The 26,379-nt window shown below is 41.4% G+C and overlaps 1 protein-coding gene across 1 annotated transcript in view; it reads right to left on the reverse strand.

Annotated features, from left to right (window-relative positions):
- The window catches only part of C5H10orf90 (chromosome 5 C10orf90 homolog), a 93,525-nt gene extending 67,449 nt beyond the window's left edge, over positions 1-26,076 (reverse strand). Inside the window, exon 1 of the mRNA XM_035137979.2 lies at positions 25,836-26,076. Coding sequence (XP_034993870.1) covers positions 25,836-26,001 — 166 coding nt within the window. The 5' untranslated portion in view covers positions 26,002-26,076. The remainder of the gene's footprint in view (positions 1-25,835) is intronic.
- Between the last annotated feature and the right edge of the window lie 303 nt (positions 26,077-26,379).

The raw sequence follows: 26,379 nt of genomic DNA on the forward strand, positions 1-26,379 counted from the left end.
CTTTCCGCCACCCCTCACCTGCTGCGTGGTGTCCCGCTGCCAGCCCAGGTCATGCTGCCGACCCCTCTCCACCCCAGCCAGGGCGCAGGCAGCTCCCCAGCTCCTGCCACCTCCCCGGCCCGGAGGCTGCGTGGCCCAGCAGCTGCCATCCGCACCGGAGGAAATAAGTGTGAGTGGTGAATTCTGGGTCCCGCAGTGCGCCGCTTGTTCCCTGGCCGGCTGACCTGTCCACCACTGCCTCCGCCTGCGCTCTCTCGCTGCGCTCCCAGCGGCCCAAGGAGCAGGAGCCGGTTGCCACGCCGCCTGTGCCCCGGGAGTGATGGTGGTGGGGCGGCAGGCACCAGATGCAGAGGAGGCCCCTCGGGAGCCACTCCCACCACTGCCGCTCCTGCAGGTGACAATGGCTCGGCGGGCAATGGCTGAGGGGATTCCCGCGGGTCGAAGGAGAGGAGGCGGAGGCGGAGCCATAGGGCTCAGGCACCAGCTGTCTGGCAGGCTCTGCAGCACCCCTGGTGGCCAGGTGCCCTGGCGCATTGCACCACCCAGCCCAGGCCTAGAGACGGCCCTGACCCACACAAAAGAAAATCAGCCTGGCAAAGGAGACATTCGTTATCAGCAGCTAGAGTGTTGGCATAGGCCTGACATGATTTCCATTGGGTAACTATAGATTCTTGGTACCAGAAGATATTGGGGATAGCTTTACTTGTGAAATTGACACATATGTTTAAAGTAATGCAGGCCCAGCATACAACTGATTTTTGGGGGGTGGGGGATCAGGGAGTATGGAATGATTTTATTGTTTTTACAACCAAGGAGGAACATGACCAGCCTCTGACTGTGTTTCTTCGTCTGTGGGTTTTATGAACAGGTAAAGAAAAATATTAAAGTTAAGTGTAATGGTATTAGTATTGACAGCCCACAATTCCTCTGTAATTGATTTCAAATATTATCCAGGATTATTTGTTCTTTGTAACACATATCAGCTCTGTTTATTGCTTGCATTGTTTTCTTTAAATTTTACAATTTTATATGAAACACTAATGAAATTTTTTAAAAGGTAATGTACACAGGTAGGAAGAAAATGTCATAGTTGTCTTCATGAATCCATACTTCTTACTGCATAGGATGCTTCAGTGTCTTGTGTAATAGGAATACAATACCTTAATACTTTATCATGGTTCTTGGGAGGTGGAATAGCTACATGCTAACAGTACAGGTGCTAGGTTTTTCTTAAGGCAGGTATATACCTCAATGAAAGACCACCTGCAGAACATCCCAGGTTTAATGCCTGGCATCTCCCAGCGAAGCTGCAAAAGGTCACTGTTTAGAACCCTGGAGAGACATTGCCAGTCAGTGCAGAACAGGGATGGGGAAACCTATGGCCTATCAAATGTGACTGGACTCAAATGTGACTGAAGTACCTTCAGCCCCAGGCAGAATGCCCAACGGTCAGAAATGATGGGAAGTGCAGTCCAACAACATGCAGGGGTGTCACAAGCTTCTCATCCTTGATGAAGACGTATTGAACTAGATGAACCAAAGGATTAACTCAGTTTCCAGTGTTCCTATGGTGGCTTCCTATGTTTCTAAAATGGAGCCCCAGTCCACAGTCCTCTTCTACATCCTTATTATTGCATAAGACCTGCTAGATCAGATCAAAGGCCTATTTAGTTCAGCATCCTGTTTCCCACGAGAGACCCAACCAGACGCCTGCGACAAGCCCTCTCCTGCCATTGTTCTCCAGCAACGGGTATTCAGGCGTATGATGTCTTTTAAAGTTGCTGGTCATCATCACACCTTGTGGTAGCAAGTTCCATAAAGTGATTATGTACTGTGCAAAACTCTTCCTCTTGTCTGCCCCCAATGTCCTACAAAAAGAATCTCTATATCTACTTCTCCCTCAGCAAACAAAACTGTATGATGTCCTTTTTCCTAACCTAAAAGGCCCCAAACACTGAAATCTTTCTTCATAAGAGTGTTGCTCAAGCCCCTCATCATTTTGTTCGCCCTTTTCCGCCCTTTTTCAAGCTCTACAATATCCTTCTAGAACTTCACATGTATGTCAAGCAGTCAATATGGCATTATGCCCAGCTCTCTCACCTGCCCATACCTTCTCGCCTGCAGGTGACAATTCAGCCACTATTCTTAGAATTCTGACAGTCCTCAATGTGATAGCGGCCATAGGCTCAGTCAGGAGACCAGAAATGCCTAAAGTCAATGTCTGTAGGTAAAGATGTGAGGAGATAAGTTGTACAAGATTAACCCAGTTTGCACTAATTTCCCATCTATCAATACGTTCTTGAATTCGTGGCTCACAAAAATAAAGTAGAGTTGTTTTTCCAAGGTGTGGGATGGCAGAGACTTTGGGACAGAAATAATGAGTTTTGTGGCACACTGTGGCTACTAAATGCTCTACTTTTCCTCTCTAGTTTTCAGAGTCAGAGAATCAGACATAAACCACTCGTCTATATTCTCCCTTGCAACATTAAGGAGAGTTACTTGCTTTCTAAAAGATGCCAAATACTAGTTGGCTGCTGACAGTGCTTATGGGGTGAGTGGGTGTTTGTGTAGGTTCAGAAAGCAAATCACCCATGAGACATTTTTATTCTCTGAGCCATGGTAGATGGAAGAAAAAAAATCCTTTGTGAGCCTTTGATCTACTGAAAACGGAAGATATATTTTAAACACTATAATCAAGTCCATCCATTCTGCTGCCTGAATTGGTTTCCCAGTGGTGGCAAATTTGGAAAGTGCGTTTTGTTTTGATTGTATGTGTGCACTCTCAGTAGCATTTTAATTATGGACTTGTATCTTACTCCAATTTCTTATTGTGAGCCAGCCTGGGATGAATTTCTACTAAGGGTGGTATGTAAGTACCGGTATCTAGTATCAGGGCCAGGGAATCAGGGCCCCTCCAGATGTTGTTGGACTCCAACTCCCATCAGCCCCAGCCAATATGTCCAATTGCCAAGGGTGATAGGGGCTGGAGTCCAGCAACATCTGGAGAGCACTACGTTCCCCACCCCACACTTAAATAAAATTTTAAAAATGGTGTGCACTTTGATTAAGTTAAAACAATTTTCAAAAGCACTTAGGTGCCCTATATTTCCTGCACCCCTACTGGACAAGGGTGTCAGCCCATCGTCGTAAGAGTACAGTACAGTATAAGCTTTGAAGCAGATCTGAAGCAGGAGATTGCATGTATGCAGAATTTTGGTTTAGAATTTTTTGTGTGAAGATTTATTAAACACAGTTTGTTTACCATCTTCCTTTCCAATACATGCTTTGCCTTTCATATGCAGCATGCAACTCTGGAATGGTTTAATCTTGGAAATCATCTATTTTTCCATTTCACTGCAACTGGTTAGGAAGCTCAGATGATTTCAGAGATTAAACAAAGCACAATTGTATAGAAGTAAAATAGAATGTAAGCAGATTTTGTACTTATCTCCAGTTCCAACAAAAGATAGCTGGTAATTGCTTTTTTTATAACTTGAGCTTTACATTTGGAAGTGGAGGGCAAAGAAAAGCTCCGTATCACAGCTTAAACACTAAAGCCGCAGATCTTTAACTTTCTATTCTGATAGTGAGCCAAACCATCAACCAACTTTAATTTTAAAAGTATATTTATACTAGATTCACGTGTGACAAAGGAGGCAGCAAGGATAATGTTTTTGGTCACTGCAAAATCCTATCTGGCCTACAATCTGCTGCTGGAATCAAAATAAGGAAAAGTTTTAAATGGTTAGCCATTCTGCCTGTGTCTGAGCAGGACAGCTTGTGCCCAGCAATAGGAAACAAATCTAGCTTTATCAAGAAGCAAGAAACCTGTTGCTTAGCAACAAATAAAATCCTCACAATTGTACATTCTCTCTCACACACAAAACGAAGTACTGTACCCAGAACCCAAGCATTCAAAGATGAAGGGGCAAGAGATAGGTGCAGCCCAAGATCCATTTTTATCTATTTACTTTTTTTTTTAAGGAGGGACATCCCTTCTGCATTATACATTAGCCTCCTTCATAAAACTTTAAGACCTTTCTGACATACTGCATAGAACTCAGATCTCAGGTGTGGTTGCAATTTCAGTCCTGGGCAGCAAAAACTATGGGTACATATGCCTTATCTGTTTCAATGTATCTGTGCCCTAGCATAGCATGGCTTAGAATTCCACATGCCTCTGAGCACTAGTTGTCGAGTCTCATAGGAGAGAGTGCTGTTACTCTCAGGTTTGACTTGCTGGGTTCCCATGGGCATCTGGTTGGCTACTGTGAGAACAGAATGCTGGACTAAAGGGGGGCTCTTTTCATGAAACAAGAAAGGGTATTTCAGACCCCCCCCCAATTGTCCCTAATTTACAGGAACAGTCCTGGATGTATAGAAGCCATACCAGTTTCTGATTTGATCCTGGAATGTCCCACTTTTCCTTAGGACATCCCTGTTTTCATCAAAGAAATGTTGGAGGCTATGGTATTTGTGACTTCCACAAGCTATGGAAGGGGTAGTTGGTCCTGACTGTCTGATCAACCACTATGCCTCAGAAGATAGTTATATGGAGTTCAACAGCTCTCTTGGATAAATTGGGTCTTCCCTGCAAGAGAGGGCATGCGTTGCGGTGGGTCCCGGCAATCAGGCCTAGGTGTTGGGGCGGGGACAATTGGAGCAGCCACAACAGCCTATTGGTGGTCCATCTAATGGGGAGCAATTGGGCTATGGGCATGCCAGTCAAAGAGTTAGAGGGACCACTATATATTCCCTGCACGTGACCTTAGAGATCCTCTTTTCGGGTCACAGTGCACCAGAACACCCGCCCACCTCTCCCTATTTTAGGGCTTGCGCTTGACCTTGCTATGCCGTCGTGCGTCACAGGAATTTTCCCCATTTGGCTGATTGGCTGGTGCCACTTGGGTTTTGCCTGCCACATAGCAAATCGTCACAACTTGTAAGGTTGGTGGATAGGCTCTGGTTCTTGTCGATAGGGGTGGCAAGATTCCTAGCCATCCCTATGCATGGGTATTCCTGTAAAAGGAATCCAAGGACTCGTGGTTGGTCTTCCCTGAGCGGGGTTGTGCCCTGAGCCTGAGTTCAGGGCTCATCTGGGGGAGGCGTGGCAGACACCCCTGCCTGCCTCTGTCCCAGGTGTTCACCCAAGTCTGACTGGTGGTTGCTAACCATAGTCAGCGTGTCCTGCAACGCTGCAGGAGCTAGCCGAACCAGAGCCTATGCAACCACTCACTTGATTTGTAATCAATAAAGTTGTGGCCTAAATTCTGCCAAAAACCAAACCAAAATTCGAGTCCTGTCTGAATTTATTTCTAGGCCAGGTTAAAGGGTCTCCACACGCAAATATGTTTAGGACAGAGTGATATAGAATTAATAGCCTAAGTCAAATCATGCAGTAGTAGGAAAGTTTGGTGAAAATATAATATGTACTGTATATATTTGGGGAAAGCTGACTGCTGCTCCAGTGCTGCTCTTATGAGCTGTGTGCTCTGGCATTCCCCATGGTGTTTTTGCCTGGACCTTAAGGTTGCCGCTTACCCAGAGGTCAAGAAAAATATGTAAGTCAGGCCCTTGGATTTGTAACTTCCACAAACATTTCATAAGAAAAATAAAGTAATCCACAAGCACTTCCAGCATTCCCCTCAGTAAAGAGTAAGACCTTTTTTAAAAAATGCAAACATTTTTCCTGGGGGATGTTCCTCCTAAGGTCAAGCTAGCAAAAACTCACAGACAAATAAGATATGTAAGGGACATTTAAGAATGGGAAATGTTGGCCATAGACATACAGTAAGCCCATTGTCTAGCCACTGGTTCTGCAATGCTGATCACAACAGCAAATAAAACTGTGTTTTAGAAGTCAGCATAATAATTATAATTATAATTATTATTATTATTTATATCCCACCCATTTCTGGGTAGCTTTCAACATACAGTATATAAAAACATAATAAAACATTGAACATTAAAAACTTCCTTATACAGGGCTGCCTTCAGGTGTCTTCTAAAGGTTTCCTATCTCTTTGGCTCAGGGGTCACATAACTCCACATCATCCAACACTTCTCCAGTGAAAATAGGGATGTCCTAAGGAAAAGTGGGGCATTCCAGGATCAAACAGAAACTGGGATGGCTTCTGTAAATCTGGGACTTTCCCTGGAAAATAGGGACACTGGGAGGGTCTGAGTCAACAGTGCCTTAAGGCAGCTGCATATTGGCTTTTAACCCATTTCTGCAGAAGTTCATAGTTTTGGGCTAATGTAACACCGTTAATTGCAAAAGGACGCATTGAGGTTCTTCTGATGTTAGTGGGGATCCATACTGAAGTGCAAAGTTTCCTTCAAAACCTGAGGCCTCTGGGGAATTAGATGCAAAACAGTGCAATTCAAAATAATGTCCTAGGGAGAGTCTCAAGGTCCAGGTGGAGAGGCCTGGAGAGTGCATTCAGTCTCCTTCCCCAAGCCTGAGATTCCCCACTCCTGCTATAGAAGTGATGCCTCTTGCCATGTAAAAGTTGTAATCTCCCAGCACATACTCATGAAAGCTACATACAATCTGAGTCGAAAATAGCCTGTTGATTGTATTCGAAAAGATATTATCAAACCCACAAAGATGGAAGAAGTATAATAATGTCCCTCACTAAGATTTTCAGCACAAATAAGTCATTTCTTGGAAGAGTTAGGAGTTAAAACTGATGTCAGAATTGCTTTGCTTTTTTAACGTACCAGTAATGATTGCTTTCACTGGAAACGGTGATGAAAATGAGAAAGCTATGTCTCTAAAACTCTGTGCTCATTTAACGTGAGTCATGCATGGACGAACCAATGATCCCATTTATTCTATTATAGTACTCTCAGCTAAGTTCACCTTCCACCTTCCCTTTCGGCTATCTGAGTTAGTCATGTTCCTTCTGTTATCCTTCCCTGATCCAACCAACTCCTTGGCTCAATTTTCTCTCTCTGGTTTTATTATTAAATTAGTACACCGTCCTGCATCAGTTGACCTCAGGGTGAGGTCCACAGCATAAAAATGCAAGATAAAAACATAAAATATATAATGACAACAAGAGCAAGAACAAGAACAAAAACAAACCAATAACCAAACATTCATCTGTAATATTCATCTGCTGCAATCCAATATATACTTACCTGGGAATAAGCACCATTAAACAGAATAGGACCTAATTCTGAGTAGGCATGCATAGGATTGCACGGTCAGGAGATTTTTTATCATGTGGAGTGCAGCCTTCATGTATGTACAGGGCCGGCTCTAGGTAGACTCCCGGTGGTGCAGGGTGCCAGGGTGCGGAAACCATGCTGCGTGCGCCAGAGCGATCTCCGCCCCTCAGCGACAGGGCACCCGACCTGCTCGAGACTGCCCTGTGTATGTATCCTCAGACCTGGTTTCAGTGTTTCTGATGGCTTCTGGCCAGGGGGAGATCCACATTATTCTGTGACCCCAATCTATAATAAAAGGTTAGGAACTTGCCATTTTCACTGGTTTCCATGTTGCATGACTAATATATGTCTCAAATCTAAGGCTACTCAGGTCTCAGCTGTGGTGAAATGTGCTACTCATTTAGTCAAGAACTGAATCCACACCTCCCAATTCAAAAACTGGTTCCTGTGCAACAAGAAAATATACGCCAATAGTTATTGCTACAATTAAGTACTTAATTGTTCAAAAAAAGCTGAACATCAAGCACTGCGTTTTTCAGTGTCAATCTTTGTTTGTTGCAAATTAAAATCCCACTAATTAAAGTCACCTTGAGTGGATTAACCTGAAGTTTAGGAATTATTTTGATTTTAATTAAACATAAAGACTGAGTTCAAATAATGTGAGTAGCCTGGCAGACTCGGAATAGGAAAAGCTAAAGCTTACTGTGTGTGCTTCAGACCTTAATGCATAATACTATTCCTACTACTGACAGCACGCAATAATGTTATGTAAGGTCACATATTCTTCAGCAAAAGCTACAATAACAGACACAGCAGAGTTAAGGCTGAACCTCAGCCATAATGGAATTTCCTTGCTTTTGAAGTTGCATCACCTCCTTTACTCAAAACAACACATCTTGTTTGTTAGATTGGACAAAAAAGGGGTTATATTTCGTTAAAATGAAAGGCACACATTTTTACATGCACGTCCATATAGATATAGATGTGCTGCATTTCTGTTTAAGGTACATGAACAGACTGGTAAATCCAGTTTTCTTTATACCCAGCCACACATGAAAACTAGCTGCTCTCAAAAGTTTCCTACCTGCTTCGCAAAATAAATCACCAGCATTATGTACAGTATGGGACTTGTTTAATAGCAAAGTTGGAACAAAAGGTATGAGAGACCCAGCTCTGTCCCATTTTTTAAAAGAGGTTTCAGTGCAATTGGTACAATCCACCAATGGAGACAGCTTGCTTAAAACAATTGCGCACATGCTGTGGTATATTCCAAATCACTTTCGGTGCAGCTAGCCACTCCGTGAGGCAGTTGGATTTTCCATTGTTTATATTGTAACTCTAAAAAAAGTACCGTAATTATGTTCAGGCAGTCTGGAGAGGTGTTTGGTTCTACTGTGAAACCAATGAATACATGGTGAGCCATCAGGGGGTGTTGAAAAGTCCCATTATCAAGTCCCATAGCAGTGAATCTGACAAGGAAATACTGTAGACATGAATGGTTTCCAAGGACAAGATATCCCTCTGGTTTTTCTGCAAGCAATCAGGAAGGATACATGTAGCAAGGATAATCTATGGAGAACATAAAATATTCCCTTTTGCCTGCACTGAAGCCATGTTCTGCATCACATGAATACACAGGCTGCATTATTTACAACAGCTATGAAAATACTCATATAATAACCTTATATTTTTCAGAGATGAATAGATGCTAGGATTCAGAGTCAATCTGGCAGCCCAGATTTTCAAATTCTGCACCCTTTTTCCATACACCTAATTTCTCCAAATGCTATCCCCAATTTTGGAAAAAGTAGTCTAGTAGTGTATATTGAATCATTTCAGTAAAAGATGGAGGAGCTAGATGAAAGAGGTGAGTTTAGTTCAGAGCTCAGAACTTTTAATATTCATTCTCATTACATCCATTGCATCGTAAATAAATTAATAAGAGAATTTGCAGTGGTGTGTCCTATGCCTGAAGGTTGGTCAAAGCCTTTATCTTTAATTCTGTTCTTAAAATTCCTCTTGCAAATTTAAACTAAGGGGCTACTGTCTGATCTGGCACTTCGGTGATTGAAGGATGAGCTGAAGTGTCATCAAGGTCAATTCTTACAGGTTCAGCATAGCTGCCATACCGTTCTGGTAACTCGGGAATGTAGATACCACCAAGAAGGTATGGGAACCCACAGGAGGAATCATTCCAATGCCAACCCATGACTCAGTTTCTGTCAGTTTAGGACTTTCACCTTTTCGAAGGTCTACTAAGACATGGTTCTTTGGTCTAAGCCGGGTTACTTATTTTGAAGCCATGCTTGAAAGCAGTGTTGTTCTTTGTGTAACATATGGAACCATTTTCGCATAATTTTGCACAGTATAAGTGTGTGACAGCTTAAGTATTATTTCCAGTCTGTCTCTCCTACTCCTTGCAATAAGCAAGTGTTCATAGTAATCATGACCAGTATGTCAGGGATGGGAAACCCATGCCCTTTCAGACATTGTTGCATGGCCAATAGGTAGGGATGATGGGAGATGTAGCCCATCTATATCTGGAGGGTCACAGGTTCCCCATCCCTGCTCCTAGTGACCCATTTGTACCACATTGGTTTTTTGTGTGCTATCAGGGCAGTGTGTGGTAAGAGTTATGGGGAGACAACAATCATGCTGCTCCTGTAACATATCAACCCCAACGTTACTTAAGATGCCTAATGGTGAAATAAACCCTGTGAATCATGCAAGATGAAACTAATGAGCATGGACCCCATAGACAAGACTTTAAAGGATGAGGGAAACAGATCAATTGCCCAGGAGAAGTCAGCTGGAATGCATGTGTTCTAAATGGTCACCAAAAACACGATTTTAAAAACCTCTGGTTCAAGGCTCTGAAATGTCACATCCAGACTGATATGTGCAGGAATGGGCATAACAGTTCTACGACACAATGGCTATTTCTGACAAAGGAACTTCAAACTCAGGATAGACTGAGTTATGGTTAAATTTGTTTTTGCAAGAAAACGACAATATACAATGGTCTGTCACCTTGATGTTCTACGGCACTGAAATGATCACAATGAAGTTTTACCACACTGAAGCTTTCCAGATAGCCATTCCATACTGTCAACCCATGGGAGAAATAATAGAAGGTGAAACTAAATGGAAGATGAAATCAGTTGTGTTATTTCTTTTAAAGCTGCAGCCAGCACTATAGAGCAGAGGATTTCAATTTTCACTGTTGTACACCTGCTTTCCTAAGGCAAGGCACCATTGACAGCAACCCAAAAATAATTAAGACATTAGAAAGACAAGTATATTGGTTTTCGGCATGCTCTTTCATCCCAAGTATTGTGATAGGGAAGCGAAACACACACACACACACACAGAGAGAGAGAGAGAGAGAGAGAGAGAGAGAGAGAGAGAGAGAGAGAGAGTTTTTTCAAGAACTATGGGAGTCTTAAGGCCCTCTAGAAATGGGCCCAATTAATCCCCAACCTCTGAAAGGAGAAGCTAAAATACTGGGGGAAAGGAAAAGAGGATACACCTACTTTGGGCTGCCCACTGACTATCTATTATTGGGAAAACAATGCTGGACTAAAGAGGGGCAGGGTAGGATGGTTCAGCAAATTCTTTGTGTTGTAAATCTGGAAAGATTTACTAACATTAAAGAGGAATCGTAAATTTAAAAATATATTATTGGTTTTTAAAAAGAACCCTCTAAATGTGATCTTTTATTTCAGAAAAAGCTAAGTTATAAAACAATGCAGTCTGTATTTTACAATGGCTGTTGTAAAATGTGTGCTTGCCTAGTCACTGATGATAAAAGAACGGAAGCTCATAAAAAAAATTCTTTAGGCCATGCAATTCTATATTATTCAGATATGGAAAATATCTGTGCTTTTTTCCTCTTTCATTTTTGTTAACAAACTGATATTATGGTGCTTGAATAGAATGGAATATCATATTAGGTACTGATTACATTATAGACCTCATAAATAGCTTGAGAAAAGAGGCTGCATAAAACTTTAAATCTCTCTCTCTCTCTCTCTCTCTCTCTCTCTCTCTCTCTCTCTCTCTCTCTCTCTTTTCAGACAGAAAAGGCTTACAGCTCCTGAAAGTAGAGCTTACACGGCTATTACAAGGAATCACTGCATCTCTGAAAGTGTTTACAATTGTCAAACATCCTTAAAAGCATTAAGTGTTTTTCTTCGTCCTTTGTGTTAGGACAAGCGACAACCAAACGAGCAGTGATTGGCCTGGCCTGTTTGTTATCTGCTTTTCTACACTTGTACAGAAGACTATAAAGGACAAGGCACAATAAGAAGAGCTCTGCTGGATTAGAACAAAGACCTATGTCAGCCAGTATCCAGTTTCCTACAGAGGTCAATCAGCTAGAAAGCAAGCTAGAAAGGAGAACCTGGTCGCAAGACCACTGTCCCACCTGCATTTACCAGCAACTGGAATATTCAGCGTCATCCTGCCTCTGATTCTGGAGTTATTATAACCAAAATGACCAGTAGCCCTTGTCCTCCATGAATATGTTGTATCCTCCATTAAAGCCATCGATGTTAGTGACCTTCACCATAGCTTATGGTAGCTGTGTGAAGGTACTTCCTGGATCTCCCATCTTTCAGATTCACTGGGTTCAAGTACTGTAAGAGAGAGAAAATCTCTCTGCCCACATTGTTCAAACTATACATAAGTTTGTACACCTCTATCAAATCTCCTCACTCACTCTTTTTATAAACTACAAAGTCCGAACATTTCTCACAGGGGAGTTGATCCAGTCCCCAGTTTAGTTTGCCTTTTTTTCCTGCACCTTACACCAGTTTTTAAAAGAGGGGTCAGCAGAGGAGGAATCCCCAGGAAATTGTTGGTCAGTTCTATTCCGCGTTGAAAGAATGATTTGATTAAATATAAAATTACCAAGCATATAGCAGAACAAGTCTTGTTGAAGAGCAATAATCGTGGCTGCAGCAAATATGTCCTGCCTAACCAGTATTGGGGGTTATGATGGAATGAAAATATTTATAGCACCTGTGGATAAGACAAAATCCATGCCATGTGTGCCATTCTGTTTGCCCTATTTCAACAATGATATTGTAGAACTGTGCATTGGTCAACTTCCAGTCCTCAGGTACAGAATAATATTAGGGAAAGGTTCCTTTTTCTTTTTAGAAGATCACCGGTGTTACTTCTGAGTTTTGTTTTGTTTTAAGAACTAATGGGAAGATACAATCTGCTAACTTCTTCAATTAATCTACTCCGGACATATAAGTGAAATTAGCATCAAGCTTCAATCGTGGTTATTTCTCTCCTTCCTGAGAAATGTCTAATGTTGCAGAAGTTACTCACCATGCTTCATAAATAAGGAAGGGGAGGAACTGCAAGAGAAATACCTTTTTGACTATGCTTGAGTCAGTTTCACATACTAATCTACCATAAAACTGCTATGAAATTATACCAAAAAAAAATATTGTTTAATGCTTGTGAAGCTGTAAAAAAAAAAAGGTGATCCATTTGTCATTGAGAACTGGTCAAAGAATGCCAAGTTCACCCTCTAGCTAGAAATAAATCTTCAAAACATTATGCCATGCAGTTCCTCCCTCCTCTGTCCAGTTGTACAGCTGTTCTCTCTGCAGCATCACTTTGAACAACTAAGCAACCCCAAAAGTGTCTGCACAATAGCTGTGCTTTTTATTCTTTTAAGAGACAGTATTTTTAACATAAAGAACTGCCCTACAGCCAGGCTGTCCCCTGTAACCCAGTACTGTACTGTCCACTCTGATAGGTAGTGCTTCTCATGCACAGGACTTGCTAGAACCTGCTACTCAAAAGTTTAAGTAAAAAAGCAAATAGAAGAGGAGGGTCACTTTCCTCTTATGATTGCCCTTGTAGTCAGAGAAACCTCTTACTTAGACGAGAACATAGGTAACCTATCACACTCTTCACCAACCTGGTGCCCTCCAGATGCTTTTGATTACAACTCCAATCAGTCCCAGCATCATGCAGCTGTACTGGCTTGGGTTGATGGGAACTGTATTCCAAAGCATGTGGAGGGCACCAGTTTGGAGAAGACTTGCCTATCATAACTAAGGCAGTAGTTTTCTACAGTGGTACCTCCAGTTACGAACTTAATTCGTTCCGGAGGTCTGTTCTTAACCTGAAACAGTTCTTAACATGAGGCGCGCTTTCACTAATGGGGCCTTCCACTGCCGCCGCGCGACTTCCACTCACATCCCGGGGAACAGTTCGCAACCAGGAGCATCTACTTTCGGGTTAGCTCGTTACCCAAAGCATTCGTAAGGAGGACGGTACATAATCCGAGGTTCCACTGTAATTTGAATTACTGTATAGTGATTTCAGAAATGCATACAGTGCACGAAACTCCTTGATGTTATGTCTGTTCTCCATATTTATACAGAACTCTATAGCTGCTGGGAAAATGTAAGTTCAACTCTGCAGGCTAAAAAGGGTGTGAATTTAGAAGCTTCGTAACTGGGGTCCTACTCTCCAAACATCCAGCGTAAGAAATAAGTCACCAAATCATGTTGTTATGATAATTGGGTCGACAGCCAAGTGCTACATATCAAGCCTACTGACTTACTCACCTGCATTTTGCACTAATGATCCTCCTTGCCAAGACATTATAAGGACCCATATTTGTGGCATGCACTTAACAAGGTTCGCTCTGTGCCATCTAGAATGATTCAAATTACTCTGCAAATGTGGCTAGAAACTGGGTTAAATGAGACGTGGCACACTGGGTCCAAGATCCTTTCAGGGATACTTCAGTAACCAGGCAAAGTTATTAGAAATAGTTTCGCCAATCAGCAGAGACATGTGACATGTAGCAGCGCTCTCTCTTCCTTGCCATTCATCTTAGAGCTTCAGAATGATCAAACCTACCCGCTGCCAGCTCTATATGCAAGTTAACTGCAAGTGGGATACTTCCCCCACCCCACCCCACCCCCGTTACTGAAGTCCACAGGACTACCATCTCCTGCTGCTCCACCAGATGAACTCTTATTATCGCTGTGCTCTGGTGTGCCCAACTAGATTCTTACTCAGCTGAACTCGGCAAGGAGCACTGCAGGGAAAGTACTTGTGCTTAGAAGCTCAGCACTTCTGCTACAGCTGCCAGCCTGGTTCAAAGACAGGAGAATAAAAAGTCAGTCCAAAGAAACAAACAGCAGAGAAGTGCCAAAAAATTAAGGGTTTGGAGGAGAAATTGAATGCGCAAAGAGGCCTTAAACCAAGGGAAAGACCAGCATGGGAGGAATAAGGAACAGGTGCACAAAGGAGAGTGTTGCTTCTCCTCATAGATTTTCTGTCATATAGGAAGGGTAAAAATAGCCATTGAAATAGGAGATAAAGAAAAATTCCCCCCTCCCAACCCATAATCTGCAGCCATGTAATGGACTACTAAAACTATATTTGTATCAGATTGTCAACATGTATTACACTCATCAAGGCCAGAGATTATTCTTACTCTACATTACTACAGTATAAAACTACAGGGATCAGATAATACTCATGATTTTGCATAGTGCTAAAAGCTGACAGTACTAATTTAGGGTGCATTTTCCTGACTCTAAAATCTCATCTTGAGGTTCACCCACCCACCTGGTTAGGGAGTCTTGCAGCGCTTGTGCCACATTCCTTTGTGCACTAGTGAGTCATTCTCACTTTCCTTTATTCGTTTCTGTCTTGGGTACTGGATAAACTTCTATGGGGTGCTTGAAGTCTAATGTTACCATTTTAGGTGACTGAATTAGAAGAGTATTGTGATGTTTCTTAGCTCAGTGATTCAGCTGTCAAACGTGATTCTGCTGCCCTGCAGTTGGGTGCATGTGCAACAAGTTATTTCAGACAACCCAAAACTATGGTAAAAGGCAACAGTGAAAAAACAGAATGAATATTATACTTTGATTATTGGGGAGGGTGGGAAGGCAGAGACTACAGGCAGAAAGCTTAGATGGCATGCTCTGCTCAGGCCAAAGGAGAAGGTGAGAAAACTGTAGCATGTCTCTCTCTGTAATGAATGGATAAGGTCCCAAGCAATGCAAGACCGTACCCATCCCTTTACTAAACTAGGGGGTGGCAGTGGGGTAGAGGGGGAAGGCAAATATATTTTTGTCAAAGCAAGTAGTCTTCATTCAGGCAATCACAGACCTAGTCAGCTCAGCAGCAAAATCTGCAGCTGCAAGACTGGGTGAAATAATGGAAGTGCCTATTAGCTTACCTGTGGTGGATAAGATATTATATTTGTTCCCACTAGTGAGGTGAAGTGAGAATATTCTTGAAATGAGAATATTCTCCAGAATATTCTCTGCTAGAAAATTCTCCAGAGAATATTCTCGACAAACTGTAAATTTTAATGCAAGAACCAGTTTTACATCCCACATTTAAAAAGTCTAGTAAATAATAAGTAAAGCTGTGATATTGCCAGTGTAAGTAACAATAATTATTTTTTATCGAGTTACATTACTGGGTATTGTGTCATTCACCATTGGCAGTTCTGAAATGTGAGCTATAGAAAACATATTTTTTAAAAAGTTTTTAAAATGCTGTGATCTTGCAGATGATCAGTATGGAACTGAAAGCTCTGTTACCAGCGGAGACAAAGATGGTGACTTATCCTCTTAAGATGTTTGAAAGCTCAATATAAATTTATAAACATTTGAGACTTGTTACTTAAAGCCTGTTTTTTAAAATATTTTTTTTTGTGACAATTTATCAGTTATAATTTAAATATGTTGTGTGTTGCCTTACTTGTCTAAGCAGATAGTAATTTGCATTTCTGATGTTATGTAACTTGTCATTACTGATTATTTGTGTTTTATTTTCTGGAAATAATAGCATTTATTTTAAACTTTATATTGATTTTATTAGTATTGCACTAAAAATACTATACCATGTAGATATGCTTATTAAAGAACGTACTCATGTAGCAGACCTGAGTATGTCTATATATATATATATATATATATATATATATATAGTATAAATAGCTGCCAAGTTCTCCCTTTTTTAAGGGAAATTCCCTTCTGCTGAATAGGCTTCCTCGCGAGAAAAGGGAAAACTTGATAGCACCTTTTACTTTAAAACTTTAAAAGCTACATTTCATACATACACAACATAATTAGAATTCAAAGTTGGTTGAAATATATGGTTAGTGGCAGGTTTAATGATTAACATGAGTCATTCACGTTGAATTTTCAATTTCAAGTTTGGTGCAAAAAATCTAAGAATGTGAACTCACTGCATTGCCCCATTGAATAAAAGTATCTGTACAGTTTTTGGTTGCCATCTGAACAAGTTTACCCATGAATAAACATGTATATTAACTAATTAGATCATTTTCAATGCATTAAAATTATATCATTTTCAATGCATTAAAATGAATAGTCTCCTATTTTAAATGAAAATTCTCTATCTCATTAATTGAGAATATTCTCGAGAATTTAACATCACTAGTTCCCGCATGTACCTCTCCAAGTAAGACCAAACTTGCTGTCAAGGATAAGAAATGGACTGGGTGAACTGGTAGGGGAACTGAAAGAAGAAGGGCCACTCTGGGGTCAAGCATTTGCATTCCATGCAAAAGGTTGTCTCCAGCATCTTCAGGTACGGCTGGGAGAAAAGCCCTGACTGAAATCCTAGAAAGCCACTGCAGGCCAGTCAGCTAGATGGGCTAATACCGGTACTTTTGTTCAATATAAGGCAGCTTTCTATGTTCCTGTGCAGGCCTCAGTTTGGTTGCTATGTAGAATTACAGTATATAGCGATGAACCCGGCTAAAGATTCTGCCTCATATAACAAGATTTTATGTGTATCAAGAGGAGGATGTGATGTATGCTGTGAGAGAAGGGTTAGAAACATAAGTTGTCATCTCTAGACTAGGATAGTCTTGGCTTGACAGAAACTGAACTGAAGAGATCTTGAGTTTTCTACATCTTTGCTTTATGGTGCTTTGCCCCCAATTCTAAAAATCAGGTCCCCGTGGCTAATTCTCCATACATCATTCAAACTGCATTAAAAGTTTCAGTGCTGCTGCAAGAGGATTCCATGGTGATAAAGCTGTGAAACGCCAGAACACCAGGAATGCTGAAGTCACCTAAGGATCCTGTGGGTGTGAAATTGTAGGCAATTACATCTGATCACTGTGTCAGACATTGCTGCTGAATTTATTCAAATTTGCTATAGAAACTGTTTTGAAGTACTTCAGGATACCAAGAGTCCTGATTAAAGCAAATTGTGTCTACAATATGCAATGCTGCGGGAAGAGAATCTAGTCCAACAAGAGTTGTACGTGATTAGAAAAAGTCAAACACCAGAACAACAACAACAAAAATTAAAGAAATGAAATATCTCAGAAAAATACTATTTCTCCTGAGTTTTAAAGTCTTCTGGAAGACAGTCACTAGCAATCGACTCAGGACAGGTGAGGGCAAAATGGAATTATGTAAATGAGATCCATAATGAAGATGAGGACAAATCGTGTTGACCAAGTTAAACCTATTTTTTGCAGGAGGTGGTATAATCTTACAAGGTTATATATTGGTGTCCAGGGGAGAAGATTCCTGAAAAACAAGTACAGTGCTGCATTTTAAAATATTGAATGTTTAGGAGAGAACATCATTTTTCACAGAAAATATTTCATTTTCAGTCCTTGGCATCTCCAAACTGGGCTTGAAAGACTCCCCTCTGAAACTCTGGAGAGCTGCTAGCAGCCATTGTAGAGTAGACAATACTGAGTAAGTTGGACCAATGGACTCAGTATGTATGGATATGAGCAGGCATCCCCAAACTTCGGCCCTCCAGATGTTTTGGACTACAATTCCCATCTTCCCGACCACTGGTCCTGTTAGCTAGGGATCATGGGAGTTGTAGGCCAAAACATCTGGAGGGCCGCAGTTTGGGGATGCCTGGATATGAATATGGATGGGTGTGTCAGCATTAAGCCCATATCATCACAGTTCCACTTAGCAACTAAGTAAAACAACAGCTTCATCGTCACCTGCACCAGCCCTCAACTTGTGACTCTCAAGATTAGATGTTATTTCTTGATCCTTTCCACCTATCTGACAGTGATCCTGTCTAACTTGCAGCACTGATCCTGCCTCAATAGGCTGCACAAAAGCTAGAATCATAAGATGGTCCAAATCAGCAGGGAAGAAATCATCCATCAATTTTGCCTCCTCACACAAAGGCTGCTTTATTCAAAGTTGGTGCCACCCACCCTGGATACTGGACACACAGCGCAGAGAAGCAACGTAATCAGATTTAGGTTTCCGTGGGCTCTTAGCAAGATGGCACAAATGAAACTACATCCTCTCATATGCTGTTATTGTCTGAAATAATAATAATAATAATTATAATAATAATAATAATAATAATAAACCATGTTATCACAAGGGATTCTGTAGCATGATCTTACTTTATGCAGATCTGGGCAGATCAGAAGTAGCATGCACTGTTTCCTGACTATGGAGGTGTGCAACTATTGTCCCCATCTTCAAAAGGGGGGGGGGAATAAGACCCAGGTAACTACCAGGTTGTAAGCTTGACACTGATACCAGGAAAGGTCCTAGAACAGATAAATTATGCAATCAGTTTGTGAGCACTTAGAAAAGGATGCTGTGATTATTAAATCCTAGCATAGATTTCTCAAAAACAAGTCATGCCAGACAAATCTCATTTCTTTTTTTGATAGAGTTACAAGCTTGGTGGATCAAGGGAATGCTGTGGTCGTGAGTCATGGATTCGAGCACCACATTGAGCAAAAGATTCCTGCATTGCAGGGGGTTGGTCTAGATGATCCTCGTGGTCCCTTCCAACTCTACACTTCTACGATTCTATGCTTCTGCCAATGGGTCAGGACTTGGATATTGTTACATCCAGTGGGGCACAGCCTTCCCACTCAAACTGTCATGCAATTTAAAAAATCCTCAAAATCTCAAAGCCAACCACTTTTCCTTGCCCCCCCCCCATTTTCTACTTGCACAGAAGCATTTCTGTTAAACTCCCGTTCTCTTGTCTAATCAGCTCTCTGCAGCACTTTGTCAATCCTACTTCAAAAGTATAGCTATGGCAAAGAGGCATGTCTCATGTGCATCTAGGCAGAAAAACCAGGTGACCTATCAGACGGCTGGGCAGTCAGCCCTGATAGGAAGACTCTTACTTCATTTGTTGTTATGGTGCCTGTTCAGCACAAGCCACTATAGCAGATATTGAAGGAGTCAGCATAATAATAATAATTAATAATAATAATAATAATTTATACCCCGCCATCTGGCCGGGTTCCCCCAGCCACTCTGGGCGGCTTCCAACAAAATATTAAAATACAGAAATCCATCAAACATTAAAAGCTTCCCTAAACAGGGCTGCCTTGAGATGCCTTCTAAAGGTCTGGTAATTGTTGTTCTCTTTGATCTCTGGTGGGAGGGCATTCCACAGGCTGCTTCCAAAACAGCCCTGTGTGGCAGCATTAGCCTAGCATGTATAGAGCTGTTTCCCTGAAGGCAAGAGAAGCGACAGGGTGTGTTTCCTACTTTGAGGAACTCCACGCCACCCATAGTATTTGTTTTGTGACCTTGCTAGAGAGAAAGAGCAAGCAAGCTCTCTATAATAAATATCTACTGTTCTACTTAATCATCCTGCCTCTTTTTAAACTGGGGAATTGGGAGGCAAATAGTGGTTGGCTTGTGTATGTGTTGGAACAAACTCTGTATTAACTTTTTCCCTCAAATTTTCAGAAAAGGTGTGTGGATCTCCTTCCAACAACCTCTCCTCTAGTAGAGGCAAAGGAATGAATCAAAATGTATTTCCAGCTTGTTCTTTGTTAAGTTTGTCAGTGAACTTCTAAAGTGAGACTTTTGGGCTCTGTGCCTGTCTGGAGATGACTGCAATGTTCCCCAAACCTGGAAGATAGTGTCCCAAATCTCTGATATAATAGAGGCCAATTATGATTAGCCTGGTGTGATGAACTCCACACATGAGCTGAGATTATTACTACTCATTTTCAGAACTGAGCTACACATTATAATTATGTTCTGTTGTGCTCTGATGTGCCCTAGCCCAAATGAAACAATCATTTTTTTATCTATTGGTTGGAACACTTTGTTCTTTTAATTAAAAAAAATGTTTTGGGTAATGAAGAGTTGGTTTTTGGAGGGAGGAAACTTCAAACACCTGAAAGCAAGTTTTTCCTCACATTTTAAAAGTTCTTATGTGTTTAGTTTTTTTGGGGGGGGGCAACAGATGTGTAGGTTTTAACCATACTAGAATTCAAAAGCTTAGGTCATGTGGTATGGTGTAATTTCTAGATAAGAGGAATTAAGTCAATCTTGTCTAAGAATCATACTTGGGCCCTCTGAGAGCCAGTGTGGTGTGGTGGTTAAGAGCGGTAGACTCGTAATCTGGGAAGCCGGGTTCGAGTCTCTGCTCCTCCACATGCAGCTGCTGGGTGACCTTGGGCTAGTCACACTTCTCTGAAGTCTCTCAGCCCCACCCACTCTGCCATAAAGCTCACTGCATGACCTTCTGCCAGTCACTGCCTCTCAGCCCAACCTACCTCACAGGGTTGTTTTGAGGATACAGTGTAGAGGGGGAGAGCCATATGTATGTCACCTTGAGCTTCTTGATGGAGGAAAGGTGGGATAAAAATGCACATTAAAAAAAAATGCACCGGGGTGGTGGGGGGTGGAATAAGCACCAACACAGAACAGAGTTTTGGAGGGAAGATGATTCAAGAAACTCCATCAGGTGTTATTTTATTTTTCATTTATTCTTATCATTAGGAAGCATCCTGGTCCACCTCAGTTTCAAAATGATAATAAAGACTGGCGTTATTTTAAAATGTGCTGTGTGATTATAAAAAAACCTTTAAAATTGCCAAAAGATTTTATACAGGACAGAATGGGCATGAACAGCAAACAGGCTGCTTAGAAGAGACAGCGAAAACCTCCCTTTAAATAATATGCAGAAAGGACAGACAATCCACATACTGATTACCAAACAATACTGTACTTCAAAAGCGTGGCCACCATTTCAAACCATATTCAGCAGGGCCCCCAGGTAGCCACCTTTATGAAGATGGGAAATTGCTTATTTCACCTGCCAGAAAGGTACCAAGAACAACCTCATTATCTTTTGCAAGGACCCACAGGCATTTCAATAAAACCTCATGATTGGCCCTATGAAAGGGTACTAAAATACCTAATAAAATCAGCATGGATAGTTGACCCCTCTCCACTGCCAGAAGGATAGCATTAAACAAAGATAGGAAAGAATTCAATATCCATAATGCAATTACAATGGAATGAACATAAAACTGTGCCATCTCCGCTGATGGCTGTACTTTCACAGCAGGATTACAGCTGGCCAAAGCAGGAAAACAAGTTGTTCAAGTGTGCATGTGGCTGGTGCTAAAAGCCAACGTGTTTATTATGATGTCGGTGTTATGTATTAGTGTATATAGTTTTCCCTCAGGTCCTCAGGTCATTGACAGTTGTTTTAGGAGGGAACTTTAGGAGGGAACTTTGAATTAAAGCCACTGCTGTGCCTGACCATCCACCGAATCCGCACATGGCGGTTCCTTCGGCAGTCACGGAGACAGGAAACTTGGACTTACCACCACCATCGGTGGCGCCACAGTCTCAGCAGGAATCGGCCAACCCCCTGGACACTGGTACTGGCCCTCGGCGTTCCACCAGGGTCACCAAGCGGCCATCCTACTTACGGGACTATGTCAGTAACTGCACTTGAAACGTTGCATTGTAAATAGAAGCTATGTACCTTGAAACTGTTATGCTCTTGTACCTAATTGAAACCATTACGAATGTAACTAATGGCTTTTCTGGGTGGGGAGGGCTGTTATTTATTAGTGTATATAGTTTTCCCTCAGGTCCTCAGGTCCTTGACAGTTGTTTTAGGAGGGAACTTTAGGAGGGAACTTTGAAAGCAGGCCAGCTCTGCAATGCAGTTCAGTTCTGTTCCAGCTTCCAAATAAAGAGCTGCTTTGGAGAGATTGCTGTGTCGTCTGCTATGCTTACCCACAACTTAACAGTCACGATGCAAATGTATGCACAGAACAACCTTAGGCATCCACAAAACAAAGCAAAAAAACCCCATGATTCCCATTGCACTTTGGTTACTTTTTCAAGGGCTGTGTGAGCCCAGCTGTGTCTGAGGAGTTATGCAAACATCACATAGGGAAAACTGCATACAAAACTCTAGCAAAGGCATAGATTAGTTAAAACTCTCAAAGCTGGGACACAGTGATCTAACTTTGAAAGAAGCACACATTCATAATCAGTCATCATCCACCCTGCCCGCAATGAATTTGACAATACATGTGGCCAAATGGATTTGTCTTACAGTAAGAAAAGGGTAAAGGACCCCTGACAGTTAAGTCCAGTTGCAGACGACTCTGGGGTTGTGGCGCTCATCTCACTTTACAGGCCGAGAGAGCCGGCGTTTGTCCGCAGACAGTTTTTCCTACCAATTTCAAAGTTACTTATTCTCTAGTAGGTGTCCATAGGATTGCAGTCATAGAAACCTAATACCAAAAATGGTTCATTAAATATCCAGGTAAACTGTCTCTGGGGCTTCTAATAATAATAATAATTTATTATTTATAGGTCCCACTCCCATCTGGCTGGGTCTCCCCAGCCACTCTGGGCGGCCTCCAACAGAATATTAAAATACAACAATCTATTAAACATTAAAAGCTTCCCTAAACAGGGCTGCCTTCAGATGTCTTCTAAAAGTCTGGTAGTCTGGCAAAGAGAATTAAGATGATATCACATTTCTATTTTGTATCCTCATATCCATGGAGATTAGTATATTTTTATAGGCTTGGTAAATTCATCAAGAGGTTCAATGCTATCCTTTGCGCACTGAACCAAGAGAAAAGATTTTTTTATCACACTACATGTGTTAATTGGTTTACCAATACCAGGATGCCTTTGTGTCAACAACTGTTTGCCTCCTGAACGGCCCCCTGAAATTATCACGGTCTGCATTATTCAGCATTTCATTTCCTTCTGATCTCATTGCTTACTATTTCCTCACTCCTATACATGCAAATATATATACCTGTAACTAAGGCTTAAAATATATATTCAAAAATGTATATCCCACTTCCCATCATACAGGCCTCAAAGTGGCCCCCGCCAACAGAAAAGAAAAGAAAAGCATCGGATGAAGTGGACTTCAGTCCATGAGAACTTATGTCATAATAAATCCGATAGTCTTTAAGGTGTCACAAGACTTTGCTGTATTTGGTAATGGCTTTTTCCTAACATCACAATTCCAAGAGTGTTGGGATACCCTGAGTTCAGTGGGACTTGATCTTTAGTCACTGAAGTCACTTTAGGACTGAAGCCTAAAGCAACAGGAAATCTTTATTCTGATTGGCAAGTAGTAACTCTTTCCCACCACCAGGTAACAATGCTGTTCATTGTCAGTTCATCACCATGCTATGTTCTTTCTGTAGCTGGCAGTGACACAATTCATATATTAGGAATTACAGTCATACCTCATGTTGCGTCCGCTGCAGGTTGCTTCTTTTCAAGACAAGAACGCGGCAAACCTGGAAGTGTTTACTTCTGGGTTTCGCAGCACACGCATGTGCAGAAGCGTTCTGTGCGCTTCGTGCATGCGCAGAAGCGTTCTATTGTGCTTTCGCGCATGCGAAAAGCGCTGCTCTAAGTTATGGACTCTTCGGGGTGCGAACGGCACCCCGGAATGGATCGAGTCCGTAACTAGAAGTACCACTGTATATGTTCTACTGCTGCCTTAGTGCTGGAAGGAAGACCGCTGCTGCAAGGCCCATTTCCCCCTGGCCTAGGGGGCAGGGCCAAGACTCCAGAGTGAGCTAAAAGAGGCTCCTGGGAGGCCACTGGGACATTGCCGGAACAACTCTTGGGTTGCGGCAACTGGCTAAAATGTTTTCCAGTGTTTTAAATGGTTCTAATTTTGGTTCCTCTGTTTCTTTTTTGTCGGGTTAGTGTTGGTTAAATGTTTAGTTGGAGTTGGTGGTTACTTTGAGTATAACTGTAAACTGTTTGTTATTATTGTTATTGGTATTTATTTATTTATTTATTTATTGCTTGTGTAGGATACCTCATTTTTAAATGTTTGATGTTTTGTTGTGTTTTATTTGTTGCAAGCCACCCAGAGTGGCTGGGGAAACCCAGCCAGGTGGGCGGGATATAAATTACAGTATTTTTATCTCTAGACAAAACATATATGTATATGTTTGTTAGTTTTTTAAAAATGTATTTTGTCATGAGGAAAGGAGAGTTGTCATAGATCACAAAGTCTGAGAGAAAATAATTACATTTTAAGCAGGGTGCATGCTAATGCTGTTTTCACAGAAGAAAATTAGCCCCATTGTGATTTGTCGTCTTGTCTAGGAAGTTATTTATTCCAGCCTTTCTTTTAATGGGGTAAAATCTATTTTGCAAGCTGGCATGTGAGTTGAACTGAATTAATGCACACTCATTATTTACATTTCAAGATACTTGTCTTTGCTGTGGCAGGGCATATGGGAAAATGTTAACAATTTCACTGGTGTTGACTAACAAATCAAAACTTTCAGGAGTTTTTTTTTTTTTTTAATACCCTGACTAATGGAGATAGATGCCTAACACCGCTCCCCCACTGTTTTGTGTCTCACAGACACAGCATCTGTCTTTTTTGCCACTGGAAAAACAAGATTCATTAATAACGTTGCTTTCAAATGATGTATAGCCGAACATACGTCCTGCAACACAATCCTTCTAGAAAGCAATAATCAGACTGCACAAACAACACTCCTAACAAACACAGGGAAATGTATGGTGGCCATGACCTAGTGCTAAATATATGTTAAAAAAGGAAATTACACACAAACCACATGTGCAACTCTAAGCCTCCTTGCAAGCTGCTGCAATCCTTTTCTGACATACCTGGGCATAGGACCCATTCATCTTAATAGGACTTACTTCTGACTAGATATGTATAGGGTTGACTGGATTCCTCTTGGTTACAATTATTTTGATTACATTTTGATTACAGGGATCTACAAGAACTTGGGCTTTGCAAGAAGTGGGATGTTGAATATAGTTTCTTTTATTTAATTTAATTTTAGCTTAGAATAGTAATTTATATCCCACTTCTCTCCATTAAAATTGAACCCAAGGTAGCTTACAGAAGTAAAAACTTTTTAAAAATATTACACCGCATCACATTCTGTAGATCAATAACATATGTACATGTAAAAAACACACGCTACACCGCAAAACTAAATGCACGTTACAAAATACAAAAACACAATAGCAAAATACAGACACCATTGTGAGCCTTTATGTATACTGTGTTGCTGTATACATTCAAGTTTGTTTGTTTGTTTGTTTTAAATGGCTGCTTGAAATGCATAGAAAATTACTGAGACTGAAATCCTTTACACAATTACCTGGAAGCAGAACTTGTTCAACTCAAATGGAATTACTTCTAGTAGTCACATATAGATTTCCACTGTAAATCCTCAAGAATTGTGCTCTTTAAATTCTGCTTTAAATGCAGGAGCCAGCCAGGTCTTTCCAAAAAGTTCATCAAATGTTGTAGTACCAACAGAAGCAAGCAAGCAAACAAAAAGCCTGGAAAACTTGTACCAAACTTACCAAGGCAACAAGGTTTCCCCCAGGAGGCATGGTTAATCATGAAGCAAATTTGAGATATAAAGGACTTTCTTTCCTGGTTCCTTGCTACAAGAGGCTTTGTCCTTAAATCCATCTGGTTGTGCCCTGCGCAGCTCAAGACCATAGGTTTCCTTTTCTGAGAAGGCATATTTCATGTTGGTTTCACTTTTATAAATGTTTTCCTTGGCTTGCTATCGCTAGGCCGGCTGCCACTTGTTGCAATGGTAACAGGGGAAGCCAGGATCTGCTTTCTGCTCAGTCGGGTGGAATGAATAATTAACTACCCCCCCCCCCGCACCTCCCCTCATTAGCATTCCATTCAAGCGACACAAATGAAGCAATTCATTTCTCTTTTTTGTCCTCAGAAGCTCACTGGATTAATGAGGGTTATCTAGGAGATAAGGCCCAGGCCTGCTGATTTCATTTAGCCTGATTGGTTAGAAATGGTGTATCCTAAATGCAGGGCCCCATTTGCCCGGATATCAATTTTTGGCTGCTGCATTTTTCAACCTTCTTCTGGCAGGAG

Source organism: Zootoca vivipara, chromosome 5, assembly GCF_963506605.1.
Source record: "Zootoca vivipara chromosome 5, rZooViv1.1, whole genome shotgun sequence".
Taxonomy (NCBI): domain Eukaryota; kingdom Metazoa; phylum Chordata; class Lepidosauria; order Squamata; family Lacertidae; genus Zootoca; species Zootoca vivipara.